Source organism: Panthera leo, chromosome B2, assembly GCF_018350215.1.
Source record: "Panthera leo isolate Ple1 chromosome B2, P.leo_Ple1_pat1.1, whole genome shotgun sequence".
NCBI classification, from domain to species: domain Eukaryota; kingdom Metazoa; phylum Chordata; class Mammalia; order Carnivora; family Felidae; genus Panthera; species Panthera leo.
This window is the reverse complement of record NC_056683.1, coordinates 94,415,133-94,437,285: the sequence shown is the minus strand read 5'-3', so window position 1 is coordinate 94,437,285 and position 22,153 is coordinate 94,415,133. Positions and strand designations below refer to the sequence as shown.

Here is a 22,153-nt window from a genome sequence, read left to right as displayed (position 1 = left end):
TTCTGGCCAGCTTTAGCAAATAGGGAATTTATGGCAAGGATGAGCCCAGCTCCTGGGGTAGACTGAAGGGCTAGGCTTGGCACAGACAGGAACCAGATAGTTCTAGTGCAGAAATTCCAATTTTCACCCAGCACTGCTAATGGCATAAATGATCTTCACTTTTTCAACTGCCTGTCCCTTGTTTAGTGACTCTCCCAGGAGAGGGAGTTTTGATTGGCCAAACTCCAAATGTGTGCTCACTCCTTGGCTGAACTGTGGTTATGGGAAATTTGGTAGAAGCCCCAGGGACCCTCTTTGGCTTTTGTACCATCAGGAAGCTACCTGGAATTACTGTCTGCTAAGAAGGGAGGACACTGGAAAGGGAGAATGGATGCCGGCTACCCGAAATGCCACAGGTCTGCTGGCTTCATCCTCTCTCCCTTCTCCGTATGTGTTCGTTCCCTTCCCTGTTCCCTGTCTTTCCTCTCCTATCCAAGCTTACCTGTGTGTCCACTGTGGCAAGCATTAGATCAAACTCGGAGGAGGAACAGACACTGTCAAAAGCCAGACAGATGTGGCCCCTGCTGGCATGGAATTTACGTGTTAGCACAGGAGAACCAGCGATTGGGGGTGTGCAAGCCACTTAACCTTTGAGCTGCTAGAGTTCTGTGCTGAAAAGAGGCTCAGACACATCCTGAGTCTCATTTTAGAAAAGCAGACCCCAGACCACTGACAAAATGCTTAACGTGCTTGAATACATTTGATAGTGGCATCTTGCCTGTGGGCAGTTATTTGACTTTGGTTTTTAATCATCATGGTGTTCCTATGAGAAATGCTGGTCTCGGATATGTTTGGGAAAACCATTGGTAAAGAGCTAACAACTGAAGAACTGAGATAACTGACTTCTCCTGGCCTCTCTTCCCCACTGCCCCCAAACTTAGCTGTCTAAAATCCACTCACCACCCCATGCTGCCATTTCCAGGGAACAAAGCACTTAGTCATAAAAACCACCTTCGTTGGGCACTTAGTAAAATATAGGTCTCCAAACTGTAATTCTGGAGCATCTGATTTCAGTAGAAATCTCTGTCTCCCAGATAATTCTTAAGGTCCAGAAAGCTTGGGAAAACTGCCCTAGAGAATGCTTAGACATGGTTAGAGAAAGATGCTAACACCTTTGATAGTAACACCACTTTCAAGGAGTCAAAGTCCTAGTCGATGCCTCACTTGTTTATAGCATCTTTATAAATCGGAGGGACAGTGTTTGTGGTTCTGACGTTTTCATTGGGCGATATCAAGGCAAGTGTTAGAATAAAGACTTGAGGGACTCTCCTACGTAGTATTTTACGGCACTGACCATTTCTGTCAGCTGTCTGTTTAATCATACACGTGATTTTTAGGAATTCCAGTTCTGCCTCTATAAAATCTCATGCCTTTCTCCTTTTTCTTTCTTTCTTTCTTTCTTTCTTTCTTTCTTTCTTTCTTTTTTTTTTTTTTTTAAAATTCCTACTGACACTGCTCTGGTTCAGGCATGCATTGCCGTTGTGCTAGACATTCAGTAGCTTCCTAATTTGTCTCCCTTCTAGGATTTTCTTTTTACCCTGTTCCCCCCAACAACTAATGGGAACCCTTAGAGATCTTGGAACCTGCATGTTCATGGGAAGGCAGTGGGTAGGATCATTTAATGAGCAGCGTCGGAGGTAGAAAGGCAGGTTTGAATCTTTACACCACAATTTCATCAGATGTGATGTTGGTCATATTTTTTAACCACTCCAAACTTCAGTTTTCTGATTTATAATTTGGAGCAAACTACTCTGTATGGTTGTGGTGAAAATTAAGTGATAATTTTGAACCATGCAGCAAAATGGTGGACACAAGTAAGTGCTTGATAAATGTTTGCCACTGCATTTATTGTAGAGCACTTTAAATAGCATGGAAATTATCTGCTTGATAATTTGTGGGACAAATTCTTTTGTTGCAATTAATTCTTAGGCTCTTTTCCTCCACTTTCTTTCATGGTTATTGCCCTGTTCAGATCTTTCTTTCTTTTTGGATCGATTTTTATCCTTTGTATTTCCTAGAACATTGCCCACATCATTGAGATTCTAAAATGTACCAGCATGGGGTTAGTGTAATATCTCTTACGTCCCCAACTCTACTCTCCCTGTCCGTGGCTATATTTCTTCATCATTTCTAATATTGAGTTTCTGCAACATTTCTCCCCTTTCCTTGATTAGCTTAGCCAGAGCTTTGGTTGAGGTTTTTTTTTCCCTTTTTAAATTTTTTTTTTAAAAGAAGCCATTCGAGGACTTAGAAGTTATACTCTTTTAATTTTCTAATTAATTTCTTCTCATGTTCTTTTGTTACTTTAAAACTTTGATTTGAATGTTTAGTTTCATTTCACTTTCTCATGTACTGATAAGACACCATTCGTGTAGATACACCTTTTTCAGCTCCGCCCACCAGGACTTGGACAAACTTTGGGTCATTTCCTCCTCTTCCTAGGCTGCTCATGTTCTACCAGCCTCACCTTGCTCAGCAGATGGCGGGACTCCTGGAAGAGCTGTTTGGATGCCGGATTAGTGGTACTTGAAACCCAAGTCATTCCAGCTCATGTGAAAAAAGGAGCAAAGTAGCTGTAATTGGCGACCAGGGTGTAAGAGCCTTTAGACACAGCCTGATCCAGGAGTGCACATGATATTTCTGGAAACCTGTTTTTCTTTGTCTCTCAGGTCATCTGCTTTTCTCTGATTGTTTTGTTTTCCAGTAGCCTCTTCCATGTGGTAGGAAAAGATGGGCCTTGTCTCTTTCAGTTTTATTCAGTCCTCATGGTCCCAAATCCCAGAAGATAAGATAACTTCTGTCTGCCAGTATGCATCCCTGTCACTGAAAAAGGATTCTGGTTGCTTTGCCTGGGTTCATGACTCCTTTATTGACTTGCCTATAGAGAAGAATGGATGGAAAGACTGCTTACAGAAATGGATAGGGTTTTTTTTTGTTTTTTTCACTTTTTTGTTTTTTTTTACATTTATTTATTTTTGAGAGACAGAGAGAGACAGAGCATGAGTGAAGGAGGGGCAGAGAGAGAGGGAGACACAGAATCTGAAGCAGGCTCTAGGCTCTGAGCTGTCAGTACAGAGCCTGACACAGGGCTTGAACCCACAAACCATGAGATCATGACCTGAGCCGAGGTCGGACGCTTAAGCAGCTGAACCACCCAGGCGATCCGATAGGGTTTTCTTATATAAAGAATGTAGAAAGGAGTTAGCATAGTTAGAATACAGACAGAGGTAGCAGTAACGTCATATGACAGATGGTGCAATCTACTGGTACTCAAAAACAGTAAAATCTGATGGAGAGAGAGGGTAAAACACAAACTTCCTGAAAGCATAACTGTCACTTTCCAGACCCAGCTTGTTTATTCGAATGCAGAGCACCTCACCTGTGCCAGACATACCTCAACCGTCACAGTGTGATTGCTGTCCTTCAGGACAAGGCACACCCAGACACCAGCACTGTGTGCATAAGTCACAGAACAAGCCCTTGGACCCAGTGCAAGCCTCATCCTGTATGGGTGTTCTTCCTGGCCCTGGATCAGTCCCTGGTTCGAGGGTTGGGGTGCTCAAATGGCCAATAGAAGTCACACACTGTTCCCCCACTCTATCAGTAGGACTTCTCAAGGGTACCAAGATACAGATAATCACCTTCAAATGTTTTGCCACATCTCATGAATTTTAACTCTTTAATAGTCTTATTTTTCTTGTTTTCTAAATATTATTGTTGCTGTTTGGATTCTCTTATTGAAAAAAAATAGTTATTTAAGAGAGGATGTGTATGCATTTAACTTCTTCATGATCAGGTTTTTAATTAGGTTTAGATTTGAACTACTGTCTGTCCTTGCCGGGTTTCTGGTTAGTAGCATGTGCCCCAAAGGACCAAGCCAAATGGAGTTCAAGTTTCAGCTTTGAATGGACTTCCTAGTAGTGACTACATTTGAGAACAAGACTTGACTGTAAGGTCAAACTGATTTGCCCATATGGGATGGGCATAGGAGGTGGAAAAGAGACCTGGCTGGGATTCTGGAAGGCCCCACCTGTACTGTTAATCACATGCAGCTGGAAGCTCAGTGTGAGCCTTCCTTGCCTGAGGGCGGACGGTCCCAGAGAGAATAGGTGCACCCACTCTGGGGTTTTAATGTTAAAAGACAAGCCCCATGGAGTTGGGGCTCTTACCACTTGAATTCACTCTTTCTCCTCCTGGGGAATAAGTAAGTAATGGGTTTGTGGGGCCGGGAAAAGAAAGTAGCATTGTGCTTTTACTGTGACCTGAATCCCCTTTTTTCTCTTGGAATTTAAGATTTCCTTTGTTGTCTGAGGTACTGCTAATTATTTAAAAATGTTCAGTGAGTACTGGAAAATATGGGATACTCATTTCTCTCTCTTTGTATATATTTCTCATATTAGTTTTATAAAATATATTATTTCCATTCCTTTATAGTCTCAATTTCTAGACCTGTTTCCTGAAGCAGCTGCGTTTAATTTTCTGTTTGGCATGACCTGCCTTCAGTTTGCTGTGTGACTGTCCAAATCTCCGGGCCCTGAGTCCTGGAGCCTCATGGATGAGCTTTGCTGCCCCTTACCTTCTTTTTTATAAGGGTGTCCCTGCACTTGGAGAGTCATATCTGAATTCTGCCATACTCCCAGCAGTGAGAGGGGACCCACATATGCATCTCCCTCTGGCCTCCAGGAAGCACTCAGCCTCCTCGTGGCTGGGACCGTGTTGTTCTGCCAGACCTTCCTCTGACACCAACCTGTTTTCTTCAGAAGGCCCTGAAAGTTGCTTTAACCAGGTCATATACACGCATGCATATGTCTGTGTGTATAATTTGCAGCAGAAACTCCTCAAATGATGGTGATGGACAGCACCATTCCTAGTTTTTGTTGTTTATTTGGGAAGAGTGGAGGTTGATAGCCGTGTGCAAGTTAATGTCCTACCTAAGACTCCCTCTTGGTCATCTTGACACCTGCCTGCCCCACTCTCTCTCACCCCTGCCTCATCCTGGAAATAATTTCTCCTTTATTCTCTTGTAGCATTTCCCTTTATCCCTGATTCATCTGTTTAATCTTATGTTAATTGTGGTGTTTTATATATATACAGCTAGTTAGTGAGTAACTGTATGCTTCATTTTTACTCATATATGTATGAGTTATGCTTATTAAAGGATGTGAGGTATTTTGTGGATTAAAATACAGTGCATGTGAGGACAACTTGAAGAAATTCTTTCTGAAGACAGGGTAAAGGAATCTCCAGCTCCCAACCTGAGTGACCCTTTGCCAGGTAGCTCTTCTTTCCTTTTCTTTCATGGTGGTGAGACTTTAAGATGAGCTCCTACCAGGGGCGCCTGGGTGGCTCAGTCGGTTGAGCATCTGACTTTGGCTCAGGTCATGGTCTCATGGTCTGTGATTTTGAGCCCTGTGTCAGGCTCTGTGCTGACAGATCAGAGCCTAGAGCCTGCTTCAGAATCTGTGTCTCCCCCTCTTTCTACCCCTCCTCCACTCATGCTCTGTCTCTGTCTCTCTCTCTCTGTCAAAAATAAATCAACTTAAAAAAAAAAAAAAAAAGATGAGCTCCTACCAGAGTTTTGTGTGCACAGTACAGTATTGTTAACTACAGGCGCAGTGCCATGCAGCACATCTCTAGAATTTACTCCGTGTGCATAACTGAAACATTGCCTTGCTGTGGAGCTTTCTAATCTTCAAGGGAAGTGGGAGGTATAAGCCAAGTTTCTTAGTCCCGGGCAGCTATTCAGTGCGTTCACATCCATTCATTGCTATAAAATCCAAACTGTTGATCGTCTTCAGAGGCTCAGCTGCAGGTGTCATTAATGGGCTTTCAGATTCCAGTCACTTGGACAACACTCTGTAATCGACTGTGGACGCCGAAGCTTCTTGAGGAACGAAGAGAATTCTAATTCTCCTCACCCTGCTCCTTTATCATCATGGATGTCCTCCAGTTTTGTTCTTCTCTTCTTGCCCCTTTTCTCCCTTTCCCCCAGTTTGTTCTAATTTCTAGACCAAGAAGCCAAACTGTTAAATCCGTAAGTGACCAAGAAGGTGTTTCCTGATTAAAATACCAGAAATCATATTGACAGTCTGTAGAACCCTAAATTTCACAAAGCCCCTTTATAGAACATTTGCTGTCTTGAGCATGAGAAGGATTTGCCCAAGTTATAAAGAATTTGAGACTTGACCTGTTTGGTTTTACGTGTAGGTCTTTGATTTGGAAGGACATAGTCTTTAAAAACTGCTCTATTTAGAGTAATTGGTTGACTATCATCGGTGGATGGGTGGGGTGACAAAATTGGTCGTAATAGTCCTAGAATTGTATCATTATTTAGTAGCATTATGCCTGGCATAACAGTCTTATGAACATTTGAAACGAGAAAAGCCAAAGTGTCTGCTTCAGTGTGAGATGGATTTGGTTGCCGCAGTTGTGTCTGTACCACGAGACGTCTAAAAGAAGTGATGCAAGATAGAGGAGCAGTTGAAGAAGACGGTTCCACCTTTCCAAAGCAAAGGAACTGAACACCTGTGTGTCTTGGGCCCACCTTGGTCCTACTAGAGCCTGAATAGGGCCTCGATCAGCCTCAGACAAACACAAACCAGAAGGGTGAGGGACACAGAGCCCGCACAGTGCCCTCCTCAGAGGCCCCTTCAGTGGAAGAAGAGGGGCCAGCCAAGAGCCTCAGCACACTGGGATCCCAGGGTGGGAGCCCCGAGGAGCTAGAGCAGTCTGATGAGGCCCTTCTGGGAAATAGCCATCGAATCCACACACGAGTGTACACGGTGCCCATTTTTCTCTGCACCCTGTCACAGTGGTCGTTCCCGCTTCTTCTGGAGACCAGCCATTTCACTTGGCCTCAGCTCTCCCTGGACCACTGGCCCACCTTTCTGACTTCCAATTTTGCTTCCCTAGTTTATTCTTCATCCAAAGCAAGGGTAGATGTTTCAAAAGATAAGCCAGATTTTGTAACTACCTCCTTTCCCAGTCATAGCTTGCTTGCCCCTAGAATAAAGATTCAAACTTCCTAACTGCCACCAGGTGCCGCGTGATGAGGTGCCGCACGATCAGCTCCCACCGGGGTCTTCGCTCCCTGTCACTCATTCCCAGCCTCACTGCCCTCCCTGCTCTCCTTCACACCTGGGAGCTCCCCATCTCCCAGGGTCCCACACTTGCCATTCCTTGGCCTGGAGCACTTCTCCCGTCTTTGCATGGCTGCTCCCTGTCGCCTAGCCTACCTTAATTCAGAACCGCCTCAGATGGGCCTCCCTGGCCACCCTCCCTCCTCCTTCCCAGTGCTTCCCAGGCTCTGTGGTGCAGGACTGGTTTTTAAATTTCCAAACCGGTATGGATTGATATTTTTGTAAAACATAGCAGAGGTGTCACAGCGATGTCACATTGCTCACAGCACTCCCTCTCAGGCTCTGTCCTGGCCTCATCCCTGGCAGGTGGCATACAGTTCAGGACCAGCACAGGTTGCAGATGCTCATGATTACCCTGCGTGTGGCCTTCGGACTAACCATTCTCTGTAACCCTCTGGCTTGTGTTTTGTCTCCCCCAGTACAGTGTTAGCGCCACGAAGGCAGGGAGCTTGTCCTGGACTTGTCACCTCTCCATCCACAAGGCCAAGATCAGTGCTGATGCACATGAGGTTTTTCTTAAGTCCTTTCCGATGCTCCAGGACCCTGACGTGCCTGTCCAGCCCCACCTAACACAGGCGGGGGGAAAATCATAGGAGGCCTGGCTTCCTTTCTCCCCCTGGGCGTCTGCTCTTACTCATCCCACATCCGGAATCAGGCATGGAGCCGGCCTCAGCCTCTCCTACTGTGACTGGAATAGAGTACAGGTGGCCCTTGAACAATGTAGGAGATAGAGGTGCCAACCCCTCGTGAGGTCAAAAATTCCCTTATAACTTTTGACTCCCCCAAACTTTACCGGTAGCCCACTGTCGACTGGAAGCCTTACTGATAACATAAACAGTCAATTAACATGTATTTTGTGTGTTTTTTGTATTATGTACTGTATTCTTATACTATCGTGAGCTAGAGGAAAGAAAATGTTACAGAGAAAGTCATAAGGAAGAGAAAATACATTTATAGTACTGTAAAAAATCCACAGATAAGTGGACCTGCCTGGCTCAAGCCCATGTAGCTCAAGGGTCAACTGTAATTCTGCTTGAGTGCTCTTGCTAACTCACTGTTCACCTTGACCGGGTGACTTCAATACTGCATGCCTCAGTTTCCGTGTCTGTAAAGTAGACAAGGCGTTTCCTTCCATCATGAAGTCAGTAATGCTGTTGCACACACTTTGTGATCTCCACAGTGCTGCCCCTGAGTGGCTTTGCGGCTGTACACTGACATTGTAACCAAAATAAAAGCCCGTTTCCTCTTTGACACTCTTTTTAATGAGGCGCAGTGGAATCAGCAAACTTCTTCTATAAAGGACTATGTATTAAATGTTTCAGATGTTGAGAGCCATATAGGCCTCTGTTGGGTTGTTTTTGTTTTCCGACTCTTTAAAAGTATAGAAACTATCGTTAGCTTAAGTGCCGTAGGAAGGCAGGCCAGGGTGAATTGCCAGTTCCTTGGCAATAAGCATTTGGCATTATATTTCTTTGGGACTCAATACATTTTATTTTCTGTTTGAATGAAATAAGAAATGTGACCCATAACAGGTTTTGTGGGTTTTTTTTTTTTAATGTTTATTTACTTTTGAGAGAGAGAGAGAGGGCGAGCAGGGGAGGGACAGAGAGGGGGAGACAGAAGATCCAGAGCAGGCTCTGTGCTGACAGCCGAGAGCCCAGGGTGGGGCTTGAATTCACGAACTTCAAGATCATGACCTGAGCCAAGTCAGATACTCAACGGACTGAGCCACCCAGGTACCCCCATAACAGTTTTTTTTTTCTTGAATGGATCATCTTGCAAAAAGGGTTGTTCATTATTTTAGTCCTACTTTCTACTCTTTCTTTCATATTCTCAAGCACATTATAAATATCAGTGAATTTTAGAACAGCTTTCTTTCAACACAGAATCATGGTTTTCCAGAGCACAGTTGGTGGTTATTGTAGGAGATCCCATTTGAAGACCATTTTGAGTTAGGGTGGGCCCTTGGACCTTGATGATCCATCCAAAAGTAGAGGCCAATGATAGCGCATTTTCATCTGTCATTCAAAATATATTATGTTCTTAATTTCCTGAAGTTTTCCTCTGAGAACTTACCTGTTTGTAAACATCAGATTGAACCTTCAACTGAATTTAGAGCTAATATATTTTATTCTTGTTTCATTTCTTACTAATAGCCAGAGGTGAATATTCTGAGTCTGAGTTTTCATAATATGAAGAACTTTCTAATTGCTTACTTACAAACAGGGTAGGCTTGGGTATAGTTGATCTGTTATGAAACCTGTCCCTTGCCCTGCCTTTGCTGCCAGGGTCCCCTGACTTCCTGCAGACCATTTCTTGCCCTTCTTACAAACTGTTTTTGTTGATATTCTTATCTAATGCCACCCATTCTCCAATTTTTAAAGAATATTCTTCAGTTTCAAATTTTAACAAGGTTCTCTGAAGTTGACAAGGTAGGAGGCCTTAGGAAGACAGCATAGGCAAAAGCAAAACTGGTAAAATAGCACCTTTGTATATGTTTCTTTAATTCTGATGGTTTGTGGGATCTCAGACTACTGACTAGGAAGGCTGGCACCTTGGCAGGGTGTGAACGTAGTCAAATGACTGCATGATCTTAGTACAGCAGACTGTGTTAAGGGAACAGATTCAAGAGTAAACTCTGCCCCTACCTGGCTGTCTGATGTTAGGCAGCTTTTCATCTACTCTGAGACTCAGTTTTCTCCTCTGTAAAGTTGGGCTGATAACAGAGCCTTCTCCATAAGATAATTGTGAGTTCTAAATGAGTTAACAGTATGTAGTTAGTGCCATGAAAGGACTAGTTATCATTTATTGAGGGAAAAATATGCTTTCATGGATATATATCAGTGGATAAAATTCCATATGGAAAATTTTATGTCTGACTTGCTTTTTCCATTTAAATTTTCTCTATAGGCTTTTGTTGAGGCCCAGAACAAGATTACTGTTCCATTTCTTGAACAATGTCCTATCAGAGGTTTATACAAAGAGAGAATGACTGAACTGTATGATTATCCCAAGTATAGTTGCCACTTCAAGAAAGGAAAACGGTATGTGAGGTTGCTTTTATTTTTCTTTTTACTTGTCTAATTGAATGCTTTCTTTAAATCTTGAAATACAAATTCTAAATAACTTGCCATTGATGGAATTAATTCACTCTCAAGTCAAATCATTTCTGTGCTTGAGTATTGGAATAAAAACTTCTGGTCTGTTGTCCATATTCTTAAAATTATAATTAAGAAATTTGGTAGAGATACTTCCTAGGGAAAAATTCTAGATTATAGGAAGTTATTGTTGTCTTATGGCTAGTAATTGGTGAGATAGGATGATTTGCAGACAGCAGTGGAGATTTGTTTGCCTCTAAGATTCCCTTTGGCTTATACTGCTAGAAAGGATTTTATTGTATGGGTGTCTTTCACCCAGGAATGGAAATGGCCAGGAGGCGGCACCTATTACTAATTCACCTCTCTTGTTCCTCTCCCTTTCACACCTACTTAGACATATTCTCTTGTTCTTTTTTTTAAGTCTCTGGAACCATCATCATAAATTTGAGAATTTCTTAGACCCCCCTCCGCCGCCTTCACACACACACACACACACACACGCACACACACATATCAGCAAAGTACCGTCTACATGCCTGCCCCCCCCCCCCGCCGCTTGTTTTGTAAATAAAATTGAAATGGCACACAGACCTGTCCATTCATTTACATATTATCCATAGCTGCTTTTGTACAACTACAGAACTGAGTAGCAGCAGCAGAGACTCTATGGCACACAAAGCCTAAAACATTTGCAGTTTTGCCCAGTACAGAAAGGGTTTGTCCACCCCTGCCCTAGCGGCTTGCCGAGGGCAGGATCCAGCATTTCATTTTAGAATACCTGTGTTCTTTTCCATTGAAAAGAAAAAAAATTACTGCTTTCTTTGATTATCAGTTTTCATTTTAGCAAATGAAGCAGGCTTTATTTGTTCCCATTTAGTTAATATGCAGAATTACGATAAATTATTTGAGTACTCAAAACAATTCAGATAACTAACTCTAGGCACAGGGAGGTGGTGGGACCTTCCATCCTAGTCCCCATGTATGTCCCTGGCATAGCCCATTTGCAATTGAACCCTTGTGTGTTGTTTTTCTTTTTGCTTGTGTGTATTTGATTGTACCCCACAAGTGGAAAACTCTACCACTAAATAAAGACCATCTCTGTCCCCCAGGTATTTCTATTTTTACAATACAGGTTTGCAGAACCAGCGAGTATTATACGTACAGGATTCCTTAGAAGGTGAAGCCAGAGTGTTCCTCGACCCCAACATACTCTCTGACGATGGCACGGTGGCTCTCCGAGGTGAGTGCTACACAGCCAAGCCCACAGGAGTCCCAGGGCCCTCACTCACGGCTCTGACGTTGCTGCAGTCCCCTCACCTCTGAAATACCAGACGGGATGGACCATATTGTGCAACAGATGCACATGCAGTATCAGGAAAGCTAATTTTTGCACAGTATCTTTGGAATACATGAGTAGCCATGTGTTTTGGTGGCATGAAGCAGAACTGGAGAATAATTCACACTGGACCCAAATTAGCTTCCAGGGCTTCTGAGATATTTAAGTACCAACATCATTGCTTCTAACATCCCTGAGACCTATCTGTGTTTAGAAAAAAAATCTTCTGTAAGTAATTTAAGCTCTACGAAGAATGTTCCGACTATAAATATAAAATAGGAAAGAATATTTACAAGATCTCTTTCCTTGGTGGGGAGGAAGTGATCAGAGTTTTAAACTTTAGCTGTCAGTATTTTAGAATTAAAAGTAAAAAAAAAAAAAAAACCACAGTCTTGTAGAAATTAGACCGGTTGATACCCTGTTGCCTGAAGATGCAAGTTTAAAACCCAAATCATTAAGATTGGCCTGTAGTGACCACATGTCTCCTCAATAACTCCACCCCAAGATAACCACCACAGTCCATAACCATTACTGTTGGTTTGTGCCATGAGCACTGGTTCTAAGGAAGGAAGTTGGTTCTTCTCTGGTTCTATGCTTTAATAGTTGTATACTCTGGGAATCATCTCTCGTTGGTATCCTAGATTTTAATGAAGTTGGCTCAGCATTTCCCTGACTGTTCCCTGCAGTTCCCTGGCTGTAGCATCCTCTGTTTTGTAGAGAAAGCACAGGTGGGGGTTCAGCCTGCGGAATTGAGCAATTGGAACACGGTCGTCCTGTAATCGATTAGGTGGGAATCAAAAGGCCCTGTTGTAGCAGCGCTTTGGGAAGACCCTTCTGTGGAGCCACTCAGCCACTTCATGGGTCTTCCCCTCTTCTTCCTAAATAGCTGTGTATGTAAATGATGGTCCTTTACCTAACTCGTGTTGAAAGTAATCAGTATTGAAACTAAGATGCCAGCCAGCTAACCAAAAATATCCTCCCGTGAATTTGAGCTTGCACTTGTAAATGAAGTTAATACACTGGTTTGGTATGTAAGAACATATCCTGTGTAGGATATCATTTAATTTTAACTGAAGTCTGTCTTGTAACTCATCCAGAAGAACTTCATTATAGGAGAGTCTCTGAAAATTCTTTCCAGTAACATTTTAATGGAATGCCTGCCATATACAGGTCCTGATAGATGAAAAGGGAAATTAGACATGGGACCTGGCCTCAGTCTTCAAGTTTTCTGAAAATGATATTATAGGGAGGTTACAGTGTGGGTAAACATACTGAGTGTTTTGATAGCATGTGATTTTTTTATACATTTCAAATCAATTATTTAAATTTTTCCCAAAAAATTTCGTTATATAGAAATAATTTATATAGAGTGAGAAGTATTTTCTCTCCATCACCTTTTAGACTCTTCTCTGTATTTATATAGAGATGAGCTTGCATACTTCATAAGAATCATAAATGATTAATAAGGAGATTTTGTGAAATTTTAAACTTATTTACCACTAATAGAAATTCCATGTCACATAGTAGGGCAGTTCTGAAAATAGTTGAGTTTCTGAGGATAATTTTCAACCCCTACTAAAGTTTAGCAAACATTGTAAGAGGAAATCTCTAGTGTCAGTATCTGGTAACAAATGCTCTCTATACCTACTTTATATTTATAAAAGCTGATATAAACATATAAAATTTCTCAACACATATTCTGTAGTGATTAGAACATTCTTTCATGGACTTAAAGAATTGGACGTGCATAACAGTTCATAAATGGTGTTGCTTTTCTTTCTTTTTCACGGTCACTTTTGGAATATGCACTGTGTGAGCCTTCACTGCAACCCTTGGGCTTTATTTACCTGGGCTTGTGCTGGTCAGATGGTGTGGACGTTAATCCTTGAGTGCCAGCAATGCTTAGAAAATGAGGTTGTAAAGAGTGATTTCAAATAGTTTGGAATCCATTCCAAAAATTACTTAATGGCTTCCGTTTAGTTCTGTTACATGCTACGTGTCATAATCCAGTCGATACTCTAAAAGTAGTTTCCTTATTCTTTTTCCCCTTCCTCTTTAGAGTATAAATAAAATATGTTGAAAGTCTCAGATGAGCTCTGCTTTTAACCGAACTGCTTATTGAATTATAGAAATACAAACAATGAAAGTATCTTAGTGGTCATATAATCCAATATGTCATTTTACAGGTTAAAAAAACTAAGACCCAGAGAGGTTCGGACACTTGTCCAAGCTCGTGAGGTGAATTCCTGTAAGGCCTGGGCTCAGCCCTCTGGGTTCCTCACTGCAAGTTTCCTGCTCCTTCTGTTGCACATCTGGCAGAGAACGTTGTCAGACAGCACGGAGGGCAGTGGGCAGGGCTAGGGGTTGTGTCCCCAAGTTCACTGAGGATTTATCCTGTGTCCCATAGGCTATGCATTCAGTGAAGATGGTGAATATTTTGCCTATGGTCTGAGTGCCAGCGGCTCAGACTGGGTGACGATCAAGTTCATGAAAGTTGATGGTGCCAAAGAGCTTCCAGATGTGCTTGAGAGAGTCAAGTTCAGCTGTATGGCATGGACCCATGATGGGAAGGGGATGTTCTACAACTCATATCCCCAACAGGATGGAAAAAGTGATGGTAAGTTAAGGTATCAGGTGAAGCACCTTTTTCGTGAAATAGAAGTGTGACTTCATAAGACTTTAAAAGCTAAACCCTACATAGAAGTTGTTTAGTGTAGAACCCAGTTTCCTCAAAGGATGTTGTATCAGTTGTGTAACAGACTGCCCCAAAACTTATTGGCTCAGAATAATAACCATGTTTGGGTTTTTTTGTTTGTTTGTTTGTTTGTTTGTTTGTTTGTTTGTTTGTTTGTTTTGCTTGTGAGCCTGTGAGTTGGCCAGGCAGTTCTGCTGGATTAGCTGAGTTCTGTCATGTTTCCATGTTCTGCTGTGGATCAGTTGGCTGATCTCAGCTTGGCTGTTTCCCGTGTCCGGGCCTGGGTTCTGATCTATGTGGTCTCTCATCCTCCAGCAGGCTAGCCACTTGGTTTGCATGGCAGCTCAGCAGGATTCCAAGAGGGAGAGCCAAAAGGCACAAGCCTCTTTGATGCCTAGGCTTGCTACTGGCACTGCCTCGTGTTGCTGCATTCTGTTGGCCAAAGCAAGTCATGGGGCCAGCAGCCCCTGTTCAAGGGGTGGAGAAACAGATATAAGGACCCATGACAAACGGAGCCATTATTGTAATCAGTCCTTTACAGATGTGTTACATCTCCCAAGGAGGCATGGAGAAGATGGATCTTTTTTGTTTTCTACAAAACCAATTTATTTAATGACGTTGAGTGATTATGAAATTTTCCTACTGTGGTGATCGTATCTCTTCCTCTGATCAGAAGTTATGGGTCACCTGGTTGATGTATCCTGACATTTTCCTCCTTGTTAACTTGCAGGACATACCTTTGTTCTTCTTTTCACTTGCACAAAGATCCTATTGTGCTCAAGTAGTCTCTTTTCTTTCCCCCTTTACTCTTCATCTTCCCAGATAGAAAGGGCCAGGTACCTTGAACCTTGCTGATATAAGCTTTCAACACCACCTTCTTCATGCTTTACCATCTCTGGCATGTAGTGTTTTCCTGTTGTCTTGGTTGGTCTTTACAGGGGAGACCAAAAAACTATTTCACTGGCCATTTCGTGTTAGAGAACAATGTTATTTGTGAAAAACATGAAAATTATTATTTAGGCTCAGCTCTCAGTGGCAAAAATAGGGAAGATTAGTTATTGTGATTGATTTCAGAAAGGTACCATCTTTTGCCAGCTGTAATTTGCTGCCCTCTTGTCACGAGGACCTCAACGGCCACTCAGGTTGTGTGATGGAGGGACTTACAATGATGCTAAACAATTCTGACCATGTGCTTCCTGGGAAAGCTATGGAAAGTCACCAAGTTCTGTACAACTTTCTTTTATATTATGGTATTACCTTTTTCATTGTCCTGAAAGCTTGGTGCGTTTTCAGAATGAAAAAAAGAATAGTTCAGTCTCACAACAGCCTCCAAAGCCAGCAGATATGTGTGAATTACTTCCAGAGTGATGCCCAACCAAAACTTAAAAAGAAAAAAAAAAGTCTTTACCTTCTAGAGTATTTTTAGGTTCGCAGCAGAACTGAGGAGGAAGTGCAGAGATTTCCCGTACCTCCCCTGTCCCCACATGCAGAGCCTCCCCTATTATCAACATCCCTCTCCAGACGAGGTAAGATTGATGCGCCTCCATTGACACATCATACTCTCCCAGAGTCCAGGGTTTACATTACAGCTCACTCTTCATGTTGTATATTCCGTAGGTTTAGACAAATGTAAAATGTGATTGATTAATCATATGCATGCTACTTGATATCTATCTACCATTGTAGTGTCAGTTTTACCGGCCTCATAATGCTGTATTCCACCTATTCACCTCCCTCTCCACTAGCCTCTGGCAACCACTCATCTTTCTTTCTTTTTTTAATGTTTATGTATTTATTTTGAGAGAGGGAGAGAGAGAGAGCAAGTGAGCAAGCGGAGAAGGGGCAGAGAGAGAGGAAGAGAGAGAGAATCCCAAACAGGCTCTGCGCTGTCAGCACAAAGCCCGAGGCCAGGCTCGACCCCATGACCATGAGACCATGACTGAGCCAAAATCAAGAGCCAGACACCCAGAGAGTGAGCCACCCAGGCGCCCCAACCACTAATCTTTCTACTGTCTCCATAGCTTTGCCTTGTCCAGAATGTCACATAGTTGGAATCGTACACTATGTAGCCTTTTTAGATTGGCTTCTTTCACTTGGTAATATGCATTTAAGTTGCTTCCATGTCTTTTCATAGCTTGATAATTAATTTCTTTTTAGCACTGGATAGTATTCCACTGTCTGAATGTAGCACAGTTTATTTATCCATTCACCTATTGAAGGGTATCTTGGTACCTTCCAAGTTTGGAATAAAGCTGCTATAAACATCTGTGTGAAGGTTTTGTGTGGACATAAATTTTCAAATACTTTGAGTAAATACCAAAGAGTGATTGCTGGATTGTATTGGAAGAATATGTTTAGTTTTGTAAGAAACTGTGAAACTGTCTTCCAAAGTGGCTGCACTAGTTTGCATTCCCCCAGCAATGAATCAGAGTTCCTGTTTTTCCGCATCCTCACCAGCATTTGGTGTTGCTGTTGTTACGGATTTTGTCTGTTCTGGGTGGGGGCGTGTGGAGTATAGTTGTATATTATTGTGTGAATTTGGATTTCCTTGGTGACCTATGATGTGGACCATCTTTTGATATGCTTCTTTGCTATCTGCATACCTTCTTTTTTTTTTAATTTTTTTAATGTTTATTTTTGAGAGAGGGAGAGAGACCATGTGCAAGCGGGGAAGGGGCAGAGAGAGAGGGAGACACAGAATCCAAAGCAGGTTCCAGGCTCTGAGCTGTCAGCACAGAGCCCGACGTGGGGCTCAAACCCACAAACTGTTAGATTGTGTCCTGAGCCAAAGTTGGATTCTTAACTGACTGAGCCACCCAGGCGCCCTCGCATATCTTCTTTAGTGAGGTTTGTGTTAAGATCTTTGGCCCATTTTTTGATAGGATTGTTTCTTTTCTTATTTTTGAGTTTCAAGAGTTCTGTGTAAATTTTGGGTAATGGTCCTTTTACGAGATGTGTGTTTCACAGATATTTTCTCCCATCTGTGACATGTCTTACTCTCTTGACAGCGTCTTTTACAGAGTAGAAATTTTTTATTTTAATGAAATCCAGCTTATTGGTTCTTTCTTTCATGGATGGTACCTTTGGCATAGTATCTAAAAAAGTCCTTCCCAAACCAGAGGTCGTCTAGATTTTCTTCCATGTTATCTTTTAGGGGTTTTATAGTTCTGCATTTATGTTTAGATTTGTGATCCAACTTGAATTCTCTCTTGTGAAGGGTGTGAGGTCTCTGTCTGGATTCATTTTTTCCACACAGATGTCTAGTTGTTCCAGCACCATATGTTGAGGAGGCCATCTTTGGGGCGCCTGGGTGGCTCAGTCGGTTAGGCGGCCGACTTCAGCTCAGGTCATGATCTCGCAGTCCGTGGGTTCGAGCCCCGCGTTGGGCTCTGTGCTGACAGCTCAGAGCCTGGAGCCTGTTTCAGATTCTGTGTCTCCCTCTCTCTCTCTGACCCTCCCCCATTCATGCTCTGTCTCTCTCTGTCTCAAAAATAAACATTAAAAAAAAAATTTTTTTTAATAAAAAAAAAAAAAAAAAAAAGAGAAGGCCATCTTTGCTCCATTGTGTTACTTTGGCTCCTTTGTCAAAGATCAGTTGACTGTATTTATGTAGGTCTGTTTCTGGGCTCTTTACTCTGTTCCATTGATTTATCTGTCCTTTTGCCAGTACCACACTGTTTCGATTATTTACAGTAAATCTTGAAGTCAGGTAGTGTCAGCCTCCAACTTTGTTCTTTGCCTTCAATATTGTGTTGGCCGTTCTGGGTTTTTTGCCTCTCCGCATGAACTTAAGGACCAACTCATCGATATCCACAAAATAACTTGCTGGGACTTTTATTGGAATTAAATTGAATCTGTAGGTCAAGTGAGGAAGAATTGACATGACAGTATTCCTATCCATAAACATGGATCATCTCTCCCTTTATTTAGTTCTTTTTTGATTTCTTTTATCAGTTTTGTAGTGTTTCTCATATAAGTCTTAATACATATTTTGTTAGATTTGTACTTAAGCATTTTATTTTAGGGGGTATTAATGTAAATGGCAATGTGTTTAAAAAAATTTTTTTGTTGAGGTATAATTGACATATTTTATGTATACAACCTAATGATTCAATATTTGTATATATTATGAAATGATGATCATTTAAATCTAGTTAACATGTCTCACATCACCATACATAATTATAAAATTCTGTTTCTTGTGATGGGAACTTTTCTTTTTTTTTAAGTTTATTTATTTATTTTGAGAGAGACAGAGACAGCGTGAGCAGAGAAGGGAGACTGAGGGAGAGAGAGAAGCCCAAGCAGGCTCGCACTGCCAGCCCAGAGCCCGATGGGGACCTGAACTCACGAAACCTGAGATCGTGACCTGAGCCAAAACTGAGAGTCAGATGCTTAACCAACTGAGCCACCCAGGCACCCTGTGATGAGAACTTTAACCTGTCCTCTCTTAGCAACTTTTAAATATACAATACAGTATTACTATTACTAACTATGGTCCCATGGTGTATATTATGTCCCTAATGGTATTGTGTTTTTAACTTCAAATTCCATTGTTCATTATTGGTGTATAAGAAAGCAATTAAGTTTTACATGTTAACTTTGTATCCTATGACCAGATAAGTAAGTTTTTAAATATTTCTAGCATTGTATAATACCAGTGGAATAGATTTTCTTAAAATTGTCAACTGCCACTTCAGTGTATACATTTTTACCTTCTTCAGGTACAGAGACATCCACCAATCTCCACCAAAAACTCTGTTACCACGTGTTGGGGACTGATCAGTCAGAAGATATTTTGTGTGCTGAGTTTCCTGATGAGCCCAAATGGATGGGTGGAGCTGAGGTATTGTGCTACTGTGAAATTGCCCCACAAAAATGATGTCACACGAATTGTGTGTATAAATATTCTTGTGTGATCCTTATGGATAAGTCCTGTGAGTGAATATTCTCTTAAAAATATCGCTATTCAAACTGACTTTTAGTTTTGAAAGTGATAAACCTTTTAACTGCAACCTCCACAGAAAACTTTAATACCATACCTGCGTACGGTGGAAAATGTAAAAGTACAGAATCAGAATCACATAAAGCAAAACACAAACATTTTGAAATTCGGAATCTTATTTCTCAGAGGTGAGGAGAATATCCTTCCAAACATTTTCTTTGTTTAAGTGAGAATGTGGGGAGCAAGAGTGTGTGTGTTTTCCTTTTTACACAGCTTGCCTCTTCATATTTTATTCACCTTTTACATTTAAAATGTATATTTTTGGACATTTTCCCATCATATATATAGATAGTTCATGTATACCTTGGGGGTCTTGACCATAATCAACTGTACTGAAGTTTGTGAAGTTACTGGCTTAGATTTTACTCTGTATGTTGAGAATCAACTATGGAAAAACTTAGAGGTGCTTGGAGTAAAGTTGTAACTCTTGTTAGTTCATTTCTGGATACTAAGAAATATTTTTTAAATGAGAAAAAACATTCTAAATGTTTTGATATAGGTGGGCTGTTGGCCCATTTTTAATGGGAATGAGAAATCCACTAGGAAGTCTTTAGCTCATGGAACCACTTACCTTTTTTGGTAAAAAAGGAACATTTTATATTTAAACTTCAGCCCATGGGTCTGATTGACTAGGGGGTAGAATAGGAATCCACAGTATTTGAGCTCATGTGCATTGATACACCTTATTCCAAGTTGTCCTTCTATTTATTTATTTTGTTTCCATAGACCAGGGGTTGGCAAACTATTGCCTGCCTTCAGGCCAAACCTGGCCTCCTGCCAGCTTTTGTAAATAAAATTTTTGAGGAACACAGGGAACACAGCCACACCATTTCTTTACGTACCGTCTGTGGCTGCTTTCAGACTTCAGTAGCAGAGATGAGTAGCTGCCACAAAAGGCCCATGACCCACAAAGCTGGGAACACTTTCTGGCCCTTCATAGGAAAAAAACCACAAAACTTGTCAGACTTGAATGCAGTGTGTTAAAAGTGAATTTCTAGGACTTACATTCTCTGAGACTGTGTCCTTTTTTCATGCTTTTTCTTTCTCACTTAAGTGCCGCCTCCCATGAGCTTTCCATCTGTAGTTGCTGTTGTCATTTTTCTCACCTATTTGTTTTCTGACTCTTTGTGGAGATTGCTTCTACTCTTTTCTTCTTAGTTCAGCTTCTCCTCCTGCATAAGTCCTCTAGTTACTATGAATAATAGGTGTTTGTTTATGAAATGATACACATCTTTACTGTCATCCAGGTGTAACAATTAGGGAGATAAATATGCTGCCCCAAAACATTTTAATGTCAGTTCATGTGTTTCTTTTTACCTTTTGTGGGGGGGAAGGTATTGATGGGGAAAACTTAAAATAGTATATTTTAATAATCAGTTTTATTCCCTCTGAATTCTTCATAAAATCAAAGACATACTCTTCTAGAGAAATTCTTATGCTTCAAAGCTAATAATTTCATTACAGCAGAACTGTTTTAATTAAAGTAATCTTATTTGGTTGATACAGTAACATGGGTACTGGAAATAAATGCCAGAATATTTATATGATTTAGCATAGTGGTCTAAAAGAAAACAAACTTCATAGTAAAATACACGTGCAACTCAAGTTGCTTGGATCTCTCTTAGCGTTTGGATGAAGCAGTTAGGTTCTTTTTTTACTTTTTTTTAAAGTTTATTTATTTTGAGAGAGAGAGAGTGCAAGCAGGGGAGGGGCAGAGAGAGAATCCACACCATCAGCATGGAGCCCGATCTCACAAACTGTGAGATCGTGACCTGAGCTGAGATCAACCCTCAGACTTTTAACCAACTGAGCCACCCAGGTGCCCCAATTTTTTTTTTTTTTTACTTTAAAAAAAATTGTGGTAAAATAGACATAACAAAATTTACTAGTTTAATCAATTTTTTAAAGTTTATTTATTTTTGAGAGACAGAGAGAGAGACACACACAGAACTCAAAACAGACTCCAGGCTCTAAGCTGTCAGCACAGAGTCCAAGGCGGGGCTCGAACTCATGAACCACATGAGATCATGACCCGAGCTGAAGTCCGAGGCTCAACCAACTATGCCCCCAGGCGACCCTAGTTTAATCATTTTTAAGCATAGAGTTAAGTGGCATGAAGTACATTCACATCATTGTGCAACTATCACCAGCATCCATCTCCAAAACTTTTTTCAGTTTGCAAAACTGAAACTGGGAAAGCAGTAACCCCCCGGCTTCCCAGCTTCCTGGCTCCCCGGCTCTCCCCGTCCCCTGCTGACCATCAGTCTACTTTCAGTCTATGTTGGACTACTCTAGGTGCCTCATATAAATGTCATCATACAGTATCTGTCCTCTTGTGACTTGGCTATTTGACCTAGCATAAAGTCCTCAGGTTCATCCATGTTGCAGCACGAGTCAGAATTTCCTTCCTTTTTATGGTGAATAATAATCCATTGTGTGTGCCCACCACATTTTATTTACTCATCTGTTGATGGGTGCTTGAGGCATTCCATAGCATTATTGTGAGTAATCCAGCTTTCAAGAAATACAGTGAAGATCTATCATCTGTGTATTCGACATATGTATATTCAGTTCTACTGGGCAAGTGACAAGAAAAGCAGATTTTAGTAGTTGAGGTGAACCTTCTACCGTTCTTTAAAAAGACGTTCACTCTATGTAAATTGTCTGATATAATCTTTACCAGAGCCTTGCGAAGGAGGTGATCATTCCATCGCATGGACGGAGTAAAATGCCTGCTAGAGGCATTAGCTTGCAAGCCTGTGGCTGGAACTGCCTGCTGAGTGTGTTAGACTCCACAGCCTGTGTCTTCCTAACCACACGTGCTCGCCTCTTTGGTCAAAA

General features: G+C 41.6%; 1 protein-coding gene across 1 annotated transcript in view; it reads left to right on the top strand.

Moving 5' to 3' along the window:
• LOC122220224 (prolyl endopeptidase) overlaps window positions 1–22,153 on the top strand; it is a 119,864-nt gene that overhangs the window by 14,295 nt on the left and 83,416 nt on the right. The window contains exons 3-6 of the mRNA XM_042939460.1: window positions 10,089–10,222; window positions 11,386–11,516; window positions 14,020–14,229; window positions 19,032–19,153. Coding sequence (XP_042795394.1) covers window positions 10,089–10,222; window positions 11,386–11,516; window positions 14,020–14,229; window positions 19,032–19,153 — 597 coding nt within the window. The remainder of the gene's footprint in view (window positions 1–10,088; window positions 10,223–11,385; window positions 11,517–14,019; window positions 14,230–19,031; window positions 19,154–22,153) is intronic.